The following is a 13,342-nucleotide window of genomic DNA, read 5'->3' as shown; positions in this document are numbered from 1 at the left end:
GAAAACAGTCTTGTCTTTACTTCACTAATATTTAGCTGAGAGTGAGCGTTTCCTCCAACCCTGATCCCAGGCCATAAGCCATAGTTCTCTTAGCGGTACCGGTGATGTTGCCGTCCATAGAGAGTGGATCTTTTCATATCACCCCAAACTGTTGCAGATTTCTTCACATTACAGTAGTTGTCACATCCATTGCTAGATCTTGAATTTAATGTGTTAGTAAAAAAAGGATTTGCAGAGTTCCCGTCATGGTGCAGCGGAAACGAATCCGACTGGGAACCATGAGGTTGCGGGTTCGAACCCTGGCCTCGCTCAGTGGGTTAAGGATCCGGCGTTGCCGTGAGCTGTGGTGTAGGTTGCGGGTGTGGCTTGGATCTGGCGTTGCTGTGGCTGTGGTGTAGGCTGGAGGCTGTAGCTCCTATTGGACCCCTACCCTGGGAAACTCCATATGCCACAGGTGCGGCCCTAAAAGGACAAAAGACAAAAAAAAAAAAAAAGAAGAAGAAGAAGAAGGATTTGCGTGTTCCAGATGTTTTTAAAATATTTTGATAACCATAGTTTAATATAATTGGTTTAATCCTAGGTGTTTTATTTTGTGTCATCTAGTCCGATGTATTTTATTTTATGTAGTTAAAAGGGGGCCCTAGACCACCAGAGGGGTGGGGGAAGTGAGACCCCCCCCCACTCAGAGCTCAGCTTTGGGGTCAGGCCATGGAGCCCCTGCAGCCTGGCTGAGTGGCCTGAGGCAGGCTGCCCACCGTCTCTGAGCCTGCTTTCATCACAGGTCAGTGGGGAGCAGACATGCCTCCTGGGATTCTTGTGAGTAGTCGAAGGCCAGGTGTACAGCAAGAGCTAACTCGATGCAGCCTCTGGTTAGCATGAAGTTTCTGGGAGGTGCCCTGGAAAGTAAGGGGACAGTCCCTGCCCGGTGAAGCAGAGGTGTGGCCAGCAGCCGCTGCCTGTGCCGCTGGGTGGGGACCTCACGTGGGGGAGAGGGCTGCCTGGAGACTGAGGACATAGTGACACTGCCCAGCGCCCGAGGAGCCGCAGAGGCTGTCTGATGGTCGATCCCCCAGACCTAGGCCCCCACTCAGGCTATGGGTTCCCCCAAAGACCAGGGGTACTCACTAAAGCAGGAATGAATGAAGGAACGTAGAAATGAATGAGACGCTTTCTGATGCCAGTAACCACAAGAGTAACGCTGGCTGGGAGAGAAGGAGCTTGTTCTTTGGCGAGGGAGGCCATGGAGCGGAAGCCTTCTGGATCCAGGGAGGCCAGAGGGCAGAAGCTTTCTGGATCCCGTGGGAACAGCCAGGCTGCCCACCAGCTTTCGTGGAGGATGCAGAACCTTCCCAAAGGCCTTTGCACATGGGCCGTCTCAGGGCAAAGGCAGGAGGACGGAGCCCCGGACCCGTCCCGGAAGGTGTCCAGGATGAGCTCCTTCTATAGCTTGAGTCCAGTCCAGGTCCATGGGGCAGGGGGTAAGGATGGCGGCAAGGGTCACTCTGGGGACCCGCATCCCGGAGTCCCCGGGGCCACATGTCTGGAGGACAGCCAGGGCAGAAGGATGGGAATCCGGCTTTGTCCCAGGAATTTCTCCCACCTACGGTGTGAGGTTGGGCCAGGAATTCCATCTCTCTGAGCCTCAGTTTGCTCATCTGTAAGCAGGAGTGCCCGTCTCCTGGGCCAGTTGGGAGGATTCGATGAAATAATGTGCATAAAATCCTTTCAGAAATCAGAATGCAGGAGTTCCGGTCATGATGGAGTAGAAACGAATCTGACTAGGATCCATGAGGACGTGGGTTCGATCCCTGGCCTCACTCAGCGGGTGAAGGATCCGGCGTTGCTGTGAGCTGTGGTGTAGGTTGCAGATGCAGCTCGGATCTGGCATTGCTGTGGCTGCGGTGTAGGCCGGCAGCTATAGCTCCAATTAGACCCCTAGCCTGGGAACCTCTATATGCCGTGGGTATGCCCCCCCCAAAAAAAAGACCAAAAAAAAAAAAGACCATAAATAAATAAATAAATAAATAACTGGGAGCTCATGGTTCTGGCCCTGCTGTGTGACATTAGGCCAGACCCTGCCCCTCTCTGGGCTTCAGCATCCCTCATTGTGAAAGAGAGGGTTGGAGTTAGCCCTCATGGAGGCCTGTGTCTTTGAAGATTCTCTGATGGAAAAGTCCCGGGGAAGTCCTGGAGCAGAGGAGAGGGCTTGTGGCAGGGACGAAGTCCCCAGCTCACAGACTAGAGCCTGGCCTTCCCAAATGATACGGCCACTTTCTGCTTTCTCGACACTCAAGACCCAGTGAGTGTGGGCGCCAGGCAAGGCTGTCATTTAGGAGCCAGTACAGCCACCGCAGGCCCTGCCCCCAGGAGCCTAATTAGATGTTATCCCCCATCAGCTGTGTCCATGTCCCCATGTCCGTGCTGTCACCAGGCACGCCAGGATTTCAGGCCAATTGCTTGTTTATGAGACAGTCTGTCTTGGGATGAGGCCCAGCAGGCAGAGCCAGCGAACAAATAAGTTCTCCCCCCTCAGCTTTGAACCTGATGACAGAATCATCGTTATTCTGACAAGCCTCAGCCCCAAGTCCTGAGGAGGGAATGCATGGGTTTTAAGAGTCAGGAAAATCTGGGTCAGTTGTGGCTTTGGGATCTTTCCAGCCTCTCATAACCTTAGTTTCCTCTTCTGTAAAAGGGAACGATGATAATAGCATCTCATTTGCAGATCCCTTTAGAGAATCGAGTAAGATCATTCTAGGTAAGCGCCCATGACACAATGCTTCGCCCTATCACTGGGACTCCATAAATGCTGATCCTGGCCCTGTTTTTCCCCCCTTCAAAGGCCCCCCAACATCTAGGCTCCCACTGCAGCGCCACCAGGCCGTCAGCGCTTGTTTGCCGATCCTGCCCCGCAGGCTCCTAGCGCGGGGTTGATGTAGCTGGTAACACTCCTCTCCAAGTGCCGGGTTATTGATCCTCACTAGACTCGAGTGAATCCTTGAGGGAGGGAAGCCGCTGGCCTCCGTGCCCTGGACCGAGCCCAGTGCTGGCACTAGCAGGTGCCTGGCGCGCACAGGCAGGAAGGAACAGGATGTACAGCCGCTAAAGTGCTTTCACCTACACCGTCTCCTTCGATCCGTGCAGTGACCCTGGGAGTTCCATCTGAGAATCCACATCTCGCAGATGAAGAGACAGAGACGGACGCTCAGGTGCTGGGGACGCCGGCCCAGGTCTTGGGGCTCGTGGAGGGCAGAGCCTGCACGGATAGGAACCTAGGTTGTCCGCGGTGAGGCCCCTCCCCTGGGGCCCCTGAGGCTCTGCCCTGCGCCACAGCGCCCTCACCCGGCCGAAGCGCGTACAAGACGTTTCTCGGCTCCCACCAGCCCAGACCTACGTTTGCTTCCTCCAGTGGGGGCTTCTCTCTTGCTCCTGTCCACCTGCCTTCTTTTCTCTCTCTCCAGAAAGCCTGCCCCGGGCTGGGGGCGGGGAAAGTAAAAGGAGTGATTTATGAACTGAACTGTTCTTCTTAATCAGAGAACCCCTCCTGGGCCGGCTCTGTGCAGATGGGACTGAGCCGCCATCTGGGGCAGTGGGAGAGGCAAGATTAATAAAGCTGTCTGGTCCAGGCAGGGGCCTGCAGAGGAGAACCCGGCGGCGCTGCGCGACCTCGCCCGGTCTCTGCCCCTCTCTGGGCCTCAGGGCTCCCATCTGTCAAGGGGATAGCAGGATGGGGTCATCCCCCAGAGGTCTCCAGCTGGCACGGGGGAGGATGCTAGCTGGCTCCCTGGGACACTGCTTGGTGGCCTGATTCAGGCCAGAGCAGCACTGGGTTAGACGTTTTGGAGACTGGACATAGCACTCCCTTCTCCTGGCGTCCTTTTTCTGGTGCCACATCCATGGACTAGTGTCTTAGCAGGAGCTCTTGTATGGGGTCCAGCAGACATGGGCCTGATTCATGGCCAGGTCTTACTAACCATGTGAATGAATCCAGGCCAGTTAATTACATTCTCTGAGCCTCGGTTTCCTCCTTTGCAAAATGGGATAATAATGATACCCGCCTCCTAGGTGAAGATTAAATAAGAGAAAGCTTAGCAGGGTCTGGTCCTTGATAAATGCTCACTACTAATAGTTATTATTAGGCTCACTTATCACAAAACTGTGGCAATTAATTTGACTTTGGGGCCCTTTAGAGGAAAGATATTTCTGTCCATCCTGATCAAGCCAGATGTCCCTGGTCTGCCCCAGGCCCGCCGCCACTGGTAACCAGTGAATGTGGTTTGGACCTATTTTCCATGTATGATGATGCTGATAATAATAGCTCCTTATGGGAATAGTGCTTTGCCATTTTCTGAGTGTTTTCATATTGTATCACTTCATATCATGAATTCTTACAACCAACTTTGGTTTCAAGAAGAACAGTTTTCAGAGGAGAACCTGGCATCTCAGGGAGGGTAGTGACTTTCTGAAAGTCTCCAGGGAGCTGGCCAAGGCAGGTGCGGTCCCAGGCTGTCCTTTCCCTGCGGCCCCTTAGTGCAGCTCTTCGCTGGGCCCGGGAGGGGAGCATCTTGGTGAAAAGGAGGCTGGGAGATACCAGATTCACATGGATTTCAGCATCTCCTCCCTGTCCCTGGGTGGGCCTTGTGTGTCACCCAGGCCTCTCATCGCAGCCTCAGTGTCCAGAGGGAGGTGGGCCATGTCACCCTCAGGATAATAGCCGCCCAAAATGCTGGGCAGAGAATGATGCTGTGAGGGCTTCAGGGCCAGGGTGGGTTGGTGGGGGCGGGAGACAGAGGCAAGAGAAAACGATGACCCCCCTCCCTGCTGCCCTGAGCCCTGCCGCCCCTGAACTAGACATTGGGGCTTCCTTCCTAAGGCCGTGGAGACCAGAGCTGTAGGAAGCTGCCCGAGTTGGCTTCATTTTGCCAGTGAGCCATGCCTGGGCAAAGTTCCAGCTCGAACCTCCTGGGGCCTTGCCTAGACCCAGCGGCCTTCTCCCCACAGCTGTCCACCCAGATGGCAGTGTCCTGCCTGGTAGTGACAGTGTCCTCCCCTCTCCACACCCCCAGGGTCAATTTCAGGGGACCCTTCCCTGTTCAGATGGGGCTGGGCTTCTGCCCTCTTCCCCCTCCTGGCCCCCAACACAGCTTTTCTAACATCTTGTTTTAGAAAGAACCTAGAATCTCAGGAGGATGCTCAGCTTTGCCATTTGCATCTCTAAGCCTCAGTTTCCTTCTATAAAATGGGGCAATAGTCCACCTTGCAAGGCTGTCATGAGGAGTCACCATGACGGTACAGGTGGATGAAGCCCTTTCCGTGAAAGGTGGCTTTGATTCTGACTCCCGGGTGGATTCTAGTCCATCGCTTACTGTCTGTGTGATGCTGGACGAGTCTTTTCCTTCTCCAGGTCTCAGTTTCCCCGTTATAAAATGGAGTGACGGTATGACGGCCGCTTCCTAGGGTTGTTCTTGCCACTTAATGAGCGCCTACATGTAAGCATACAGCCCAGAGCCACAGAGCAGATCCCGAGGCAGGCAAGTGTGTATGTTTGGGCCAAGTGGGGTACCAGCCCCCGGGGCTCAGAGAGCTCTCCGGAAGGAGACCCCTTCTCCTGCCTTGCCATCTGCCCATCCCCAGCTCCACACTCCCTCAAGACTTACTCCCTTGAACCATCCTCTTCCCCGTGAAACCTCCCCGTCTGTCCCCAGCGGAGTTCCACCAGTCTGTCTGCCTTCCTGTGGGTTCCCAGCCCTACTGTTACTCCGTGTCTCCTCAATTTCCTACACCTCCCGCCACCCAACTGTGAGTGTGTGCTTGTTTTTGCATCTCCATCCCCAAACACAGCAGCCGGCACATAGTAGGAGCTGCTGAGTGGATGGATGGATGGATGGATGGATGGACGGACCGATGGAGAGGAATTTTTCACCCCCGCCCTCCGCCCACTGATGGGAATGGAAAGGAATCTGAACTGGTACCTGAGACCAGAAATTCCCCCTTCCCGACCGCCCATGGGAATGCCCCCTGCAGCCCAAGCTCCCCCAGACCCCAGATTTTTCCTGGGAGTGTCCTCTAGCCCAGCGTTTAAGCAGAACTCGGCTGTGGAATCCCCACACGTGTGCTAGAAGAGGAGTCTCTGTCTGGGCCCATTTGACTGCTGAAACCCAGCCCTCACTTCCACCGCTGGGAGCTGGCTCACTGAAAGAGCCTTCTGGCAAATCCTTTTGCAAAGCTTGGGGACCCTTTCCAGCATCAAATCTCTCTCCCCTGAGAGTCAGAGTTTCCCAGGAAGGCGGTGCTACCACTCTCTCTGCTGAGACATCACTGCAGATGCCCAGGTAGCATCTGGGTGACATCCAGGTGTACGGGCCACTGTATGGCCCCAATTCATCAAGCCACATACAAAAGCAGAGCAGCAGGCATGAAGCCTGTGCCAGAACCTGTGAGTCTCTTGAAGATGTGGTTCCCCATGAGCCCCCAACAAGGGCACCCGGGAGCTGCCATCTGGGCAGAAGGCGGGCACCGCGTGCGGGCCTCTCCAGCTGGGGTGCCCCAGGTGCTGAGAGCTTTTCATTAGTGCTAATGGGCCCAGATCAGCAAGACACTTGTCCTGAATGTGCCCTGCCGAAGGGCGGCTGTTTATAAACAGTTCTTGAATGTGGCTGTTCCTCATTGGCTTCCCCGAGTAATTGCATATCTTCTCTCACAGGACGAGCTGGGCCAGTAAGGAAGTATCCAGGAACCCCTCTGACCAGGAGACTTCATCCTGCTGACATCGAAAGAACTGCCCAGGTGACAAGTCAGCAGTTGCTCCCCTCCCCCTCCCCACGCATCTCTGCCCCTTTTCCTGCTCCCCCCCGTGTCTCCCCATCAGATCTTTCTCAGTCCGTCTGTCTGTCCTCTCCCGTCCCCCTTCTCACTGTCTCTCTTTCTCTGTCTGTCTCCTTCCGTCTTTCTCCATCTTTCCTTCTCTTTTCTTATTTCTCTGATTTGCTGCGTCTCTACTGTTCTCTGTCTGTTTTCTCCTTTCCCCCTCTTCATTCACTCATTCATTCATTCAGACACCCCACACGTGCCAGGCACTGCTCTGGACGCTAGGAAGACGGCAGTGAGCAAAGCAAAGCCATGTCTTTTTGTTGTTGTTGCTGTTATTTAGGGCCGTTCCTGTGGCATATGGAGATTCCCAGGCTAGGGGTCTAATCGGAACAGCTGCTGGCCTATGCCACAGTCACAGCAACACCGGATTGTTAACCCACTGAGCGAGGCCAGGGATCGAACCTGCATCCTCACCGTTCCTAGTCAGATTCGTTTCTGCTGCGCCACGATGAGAACTCTGAAGCCATGCCTTTCTAAGCCTACATTCTAACAAGGGAAGGTGTGTGCTACCAAAATAAAGAATTAAAAAAATGTCATGTGTGGAGGGTATCTTCAGGGCCTTGGCCTGGGCTCCCAGAAACAGGACTCCAGGTCCAGATCCCTCACTAATTGGCCCAACTTCCTTTCCCTTTGCAACCTCAGTTTTCTCGTTTCCACAGTGAGGGTGTTAGGCCAGATCAGTACTGCCCTGCCTTTTCACGATCAAGAACTTCTTTGGAGTTCCCTGGTGGCTCAGCAGGTTAAGGATCTGGTATTATCACTGCTGTGATGCAGGTTCAATCCCTCGCCTGGGAACTTCTGCATGCATGGACACAGTCAAAAAAAAAAAAAAGAAGAAGAAGAACTTCTTTTATTGAAATGCTGGTGATAAAAGTTATACAAGGGCTGGATTCTAAATCAGTGCTTCCACAAACAGCAGTGTCACATCAAAGTTCCCCTTAAATCCCCTTAAAGCCCTTAAACACCTAGCTTTGTTATACATGTAACAGTCAGTTGCACCCAGGCCACATACGATAAATCACTTCCTAAGCCCCCACCCTCATTCGGCCAGGGGCACTGTGACAGCACAGGAGTCTTGAGACAGTGAGACCCAGGGCAGCAAGCCAGGGGACTCCCACCCAGGCTCATCTTGGGGCAGAAGCCCATGTGGAAGGGCGGCTGGACCCTTTGCACCCAAACTGCCCCTGTGCCCTTGGGATTTGAATTCACACGAAGTCAAGCTGGCCTGTGACACAGACCCCTGCAGGTCATCTCTCTAGTCCCCGAGATTAAAAGGATTTTATCATCCAAACAGCACTTCCTTTTCCAACATCATTTATGGAGTATCTATTTCTTCTTAGTTCATGTACTTCCAAGTCATACCTAACCGGTAGTGAGAGCTTCTGAACAACCTAAGAAATAGGGTTTCCACCCTGGGGTGGTTTAATTGTTCCGAAACCCAGGGCTCTTGCCCCTTGGGCCAGCTGGCCGTGAGGGAATGATTTCTGAGATAGTATCTGAAATCCTGAAAATAGCTTTAGGCGATTACTAGCCTCGGGGAACCCAGTCTGAGTACCTCTGACCACACGCATTCCCCCTGCTCTGAAATCCTCCGCTCCTCCTCCTGGGAGCCCCACCCCGGGGAGGAGGAGCCTCCTGGGGGCTGGGCGGCGGGAGGGAGGAAGGGGCGGAGCCACCGTGTGTCCGGCCGGCGGTGAGGAGGCTCTCCTCTAATGCTCAGTCCTTAGGATTTCCTGAGCAGGTCAGCGTTCCTGGCCCCATTTTGCAGATGAAAGCAAAGGGGAGGTTATGTGATTTAGCCACTGTCGCGAGCCTAGAAGGAGGTGGCTCTATAGGTTGGGAAGCCCCAGAGGGTCTTTCACCCCTGGCCCCGGGGGGCGTGACATTGCTCTTTAGCTGAGAGGCGCCCCTCCTCCCCCACCGCTTTCTCCTTCCTAAGTGCCTTTGGACCACCTTTTTTGAGGAACAGTTAAGCCTCTGGACTTCATGGTCCCAAGTTTCTTCTCAATCCACCTTCTAGAGACTTCCTTCCCACTCTCCTTAGAGGTAAATTTGGGAACTGTGAGGCGATGGGTTTCTCTTCCGAAAGGTGCTGTGGTTGGGTGGAGCTAACACCCAGGTCCAGGCAGCGATTGGAGATGCCATGTGTCTGTCACTCTTGTCTGGCCAATTGGCCGTAGAGGTGTGTCCTCATATTTCAGAAGCCCAGTGAGCTGGTGGAGCGGGCAATTCTTGGTCTTTTGACTTCAGCCTGATGGTGGGTGAGGACTCTGGAGGCCGTCTCTTCTGGCCAGTGGGAGATTGGCATAGGAGGTATGACAATAGGCCTGAATTTTGGAGGAAAATGGATGAATGGGGCAAGGGAATTGGCATTCCTTAAAAATAATGATTACGGTCTGGGTTCAAATCCTGGCTCAGGCACTTCCATGCTGTGTCACCTAGACAAGTATGTCCACCTCTCTGAGGCTCAGAGGGGTTCCCTTGCCTGAAAAAGGGGAAATGACCTGAGTTATAACCAGGCGCTTTGTAAGGATTAAATGAGATTGTCCGTGTTCCTTGGCACATGGTAAGAACTTCAAGGAGAGGGAGCTGTTACTCTGTTGCTGTTATCGGCTACCATGCTCAGTTTTTTCCATACATTATAAGGAAGGCATTATTTTTATGCTGATTTTAAAGACAAGGAAACTCAGATTCATGCAGTTCAGGATCTTGTCCCAGACCACCAGCTAAACCTGGCAGGGCTGTGATGTGATCCTCTGTCAGGCCTCAAAGCCCTCTGTCCACACTGCACCCTCCCTGAGCTGGAATCCCCGCTTCCCTATCTCCACCCGCCCTCCAGCTCACATCGTCTCTTTTTCTACTGCCTCACCTTTTCGGATGGCAGACGCTCTTCCCAGGAGACATGTCTCCTTTTGTTGCATTTTGTTTGGGAGCCCAGCACTCCATAAGCCTCCCATTAGTTGTAATCTCTAATGAATGTGGTACATAATAAATTCAGGTAGCCCGTTTATGAGCTGCCATATTTATTATGCCCCTTAATTGCCAACAGCCAGAGCCAGCTGAAGCCACGTCCAACCCTAGAGAACAACAGCTTTTGCCTAAGTAGGCAGAGGAGGGGGCCCCAGAGCCTGGCCTCCTGCAGAATTCTCAGCATCTCACTAGGGTGGCCCCTTCTGCTGTCCAAAGGGCCACCCAAGTCCAAGCCTGATGGCAGAAACTGACAGGCCGTCCAACTCCATCTCCATGGCTTTGCCTGTGAAGACACGGAGTCCAGAGAGAGGCAGCGGCATGCAGAGTGGGACACTGGGGCTCCAGACTCCCAGGCCAGTGCTCCTTCTGCCCTGCTGTCTTCCCGAACAGTGGTCCCTGGAGCAGGTGGAACACAGGGTCTGGAGTAGGCTGAGGGGTGTGCTTACAAGCTCCAGGATGTTGGGCAGGTCGTTTCACCTCTCTGAGCCTCAGTGTCCTCATCTGTAAAATGGACACACCGCTTCCTGCTTCATGGGAGCATTGAAAGATTCAAAGCAGTTGCTTCATGGAGCTGGCATGTGGCTGGCGAATCGTCAGTCCTCAGCGAATGACCCCATTCCAAAGAGCACAGGGTCTTAGCAGATGTGTGGTGTTGCCTCAGCCAAGCGCTCGAGGGAGCGTGGTCAGCATGCAGTCCCCCGGGTGCAGGCCATTGTCCTGGGGTCCTGATCTCAGGGGCAGGGACAGCCCAGCGAGTCCCCCATGACTGTAAAGTTAGGTGTGTTCCTTATAAAACTGTCCACCCCACTAGGAGCCAGGTGCTGTTGGAGTCCTTGTGTGAGATGCCTCATTTAATCCTCATAACACACCGTGATGCAGGGCATTAACGCTCGCTTTTACAGAGGAAGAAATTAAGGCTCTAAGAGGTTAGATCCCTTACCAAAGACACAGGGGTAGAGAGGTGTGAAGAGCCGGGATTGGAGCCCAGGGGTGTCTGTCTTCAGAGCCCGTCCTTGAAACCACCATTTTCCGATGCAGGTTAGATGCTGCTTCTAGAAGGTCAGAGAGAAAGGAGATGGAGGAGGGCTGGTGGCTTGGTGTTTTAGCCCGGGTTTGGGGATGATGCAAGAGAGAAGGATGACCTATCATCAAGGATGATGGTTTGGGAGTGGGTGGGCGTGTCATGGACCCGGAGATGCTAGCAAAATCGGCCCACCGTACCCACAGGGCCCACTGAATCTCAGCCTCCTCTGCCTGCTGGGAGCATGGAGCCTGAAACAAAGGAAGGGGTAGGTCCTCCTGGGCCTGTCAGTCCTCTTCCAGGGCTGTCAGGAAGGAAATGTGAAAATATTGAATATTGTGTATTGAATATGACTGCGGCTTGTGTACCTTGAAGGCTGACTTGTGATGGCAGATGCTGTCTGTTTCCCCCAGGGATGGGGAGGGCAACATCTCATTTTCAAGCCTTAGTGTCAGGCATCAATAAATGTTGGCTGAACAGAATTGTACTCAGTGACCTGCTCCATGGACATATTCTTAGGGACAGGGAGAGTCCAGGGGACGTGGGATGCTGTAGGTCTCAGGAAGGGGGGAGCCAGGGCGGGGGGAGGATCTGGCCCCAGGAGCAGCGTTTGGAGCCCTAGGTTGGTGCCTGTGCCTCCTTCCCCCTCCAAACCCCTCCTCCCTGGGCAGTCCTTTGGCCAGAGGGCATGTGGGGTGGTAGGAAGTTTGCCAACCCTGGATCTGATCCGGCTCTGTGACCTTGGCAAGTCCCTCAAGGCTCTGAGCCTGAGTGTCTCCTCTCCCAAATGTAAGGCTTACGTCTGCTAAGGCTCACGTCTGCGTTCAAATCACGTCATGATGTCGGGACGGCTGAGCACTGGCCACGTGGTGCTGAGCACATTTCTGTGTTCTTTCAGGGAAGCCTCCCACCACTGCTTGGGAGGGAGCTTCTGTTTTTAATCTCCACTTTCAAGTTGGAGAGAGCAGGACTCAGAAAGGTGGAGTCATTTGCCCAAGATCACACAGCACAAAAATGGTGGAGAACCCAGGCAGCCTGACTTGTGGGTTCTCACTGCTGCGTCTGGCCCCACAGGGCAAAGCACCTGCCCTGTGATGACACGTTGTTATCAGCTGCCCTCTCCCCGCCTCCAGTGACCAGGGCAGGCTGGCCACTGGAACACCCCAAGGGGGAGGAGGGGCAGGGCTTCTTTCGGGATGGGGGTCCCCCAGCGGGAGGACCGAGGGGACCTTGCTGTTTTGCAGGTGGAGCACCATGGAAGGCGACTGTCTGAGCTGCATGAAGTATCTGATGTTTGTCTTCAATTTCTTCATATTTGTAAGTATTCCCAGAACACGCCTGGGATCTCCCCACGCCTCTGCGGGGTAGGTGGAACTGGCCGCTGAGTCCCAGGGACAGGGATGGGGCCAGTGCTAGAGGCAGCCCTACCTGCCTGGCCAAGAGATCACGGCGGGCAGGTCCCCAGCGCACTCCTAGCACCCACCCGCCTGGGAGAGACGTTTTGCACAGGCCTGGGCTGGTTCCGCTACTTGACAAAGGCTGGGGGCCTTCGTCCTGGCTACAGTCTTGGGATCTGACCCTGGTAGGAAGTGGGGGGGGACCCCCCCCAGGGGGGTGCCCAGACCCCCAGAACAGTTGTGGGCATCGGAGCTGGACGGGCTGAGCTGGTGTCGCCACCTGAGGAAATCTGAAACCTCTCTGAGTCTGAGACCCGGGTTCAAAGCCCAGCTCTGCCTCTCGCCCGCTAATGCGATCCGAAACACATTTCACCTCTCTGACCCTCTGTATCCTCATCTCTTAATCACCAACCTCAACAAGTTTTTTGAAAACGAAGCAAGATTAGATTAGGAAGTATCTGGAATGTGTCAGCTTCATCCCCAGCCAAGCTGTGGGGTCTGTAGGTGAGAGGACAGGAGCCCTGAGGGCTCAGGGGGCCAGGCTGGCGCCCCGCAGCACAGCCCACCTGCTCTGCTCGGGCCCCCTGGCCTCCCCCAGGAGCAGAGCCATGCTCCTCCCATGAGCCCACCCCAACCTTTGACCTTAGTGCAGCCAAGACCTGGATGAATAAACATCCAGTGACGTCCCCCGGGTGGGGTCACGATGAAAGACAGGTCCCTCTGGCCAAGACGGCTCTGTCTGTCTCCACCTATGTTTTTAAACATTTCACTGAAGATACATTTCAGCAGCTCTCCTGGACTCCCTCCCCTGCCTCTAGTCCTGAAGAGCAGGGAGCCCCACAGACTTGGGGGAGCCAGACCCAACTTTCAAGCTGGCTGACCCTGGGCAGCCTCACTGTCCCCACATGAATTGGGACTAGTTCACCCTGGACTTCTCAGTTCATGTCTGGGCCCCCTTGGAACAAAATTCAGAACACAAATTTTTTTTTGTTTCTTGTCTTTTTTGTCTTTTTAGGGCCGAACCTGTGGCATATGGAGGTTCCCAGGCTAGGGGTCTAATGGGAGCCACAGCTGCCGGCCTACATCA

At 54.3% G+C, this 13,342-nt stretch overlaps 1 protein-coding gene across 3 annotated transcripts in view; it reads left to right on the top strand.

Annotated features, from left to right (window-relative positions):
• The window catches only part of TSPAN18 (tetraspanin 18), a 204,849-nt gene that overhangs the window by 166,356 nt on the left and 25,151 nt on the right, over positions 1-13,342 (top strand). For all 3 annotated transcript variants that reach the window (XM_047775929.1, XM_047775927.1, XM_047775928.1), the window contains 2 exons: positions 6,701-6,783; positions 12,103-12,175. In XM_047775929.1, the coding sequence (XP_047631885.1) occupies positions 12,113-12,175 (63 nt within the window). In that variant the 5' untranslated portion in view covers positions 6,701-6,783; positions 12,103-12,112. The remainder of the gene's footprint in view (positions 1-6,700; positions 6,784-12,102; positions 12,176-13,342) is intronic.

The sequence above is a fragment of the Phacochoerus africanus genome, chromosome 4 (assembly GCF_016906955.1).
Source record: "Phacochoerus africanus isolate WHEZ1 chromosome 4, ROS_Pafr_v1, whole genome shotgun sequence".
Classification (NCBI taxonomy): Eukaryota; Metazoa; Chordata; class Mammalia; order Artiodactyla; family Suidae; genus Phacochoerus; species Phacochoerus africanus.
This window is presented reverse-complemented; position numbering and strand designations above follow the sequence as displayed.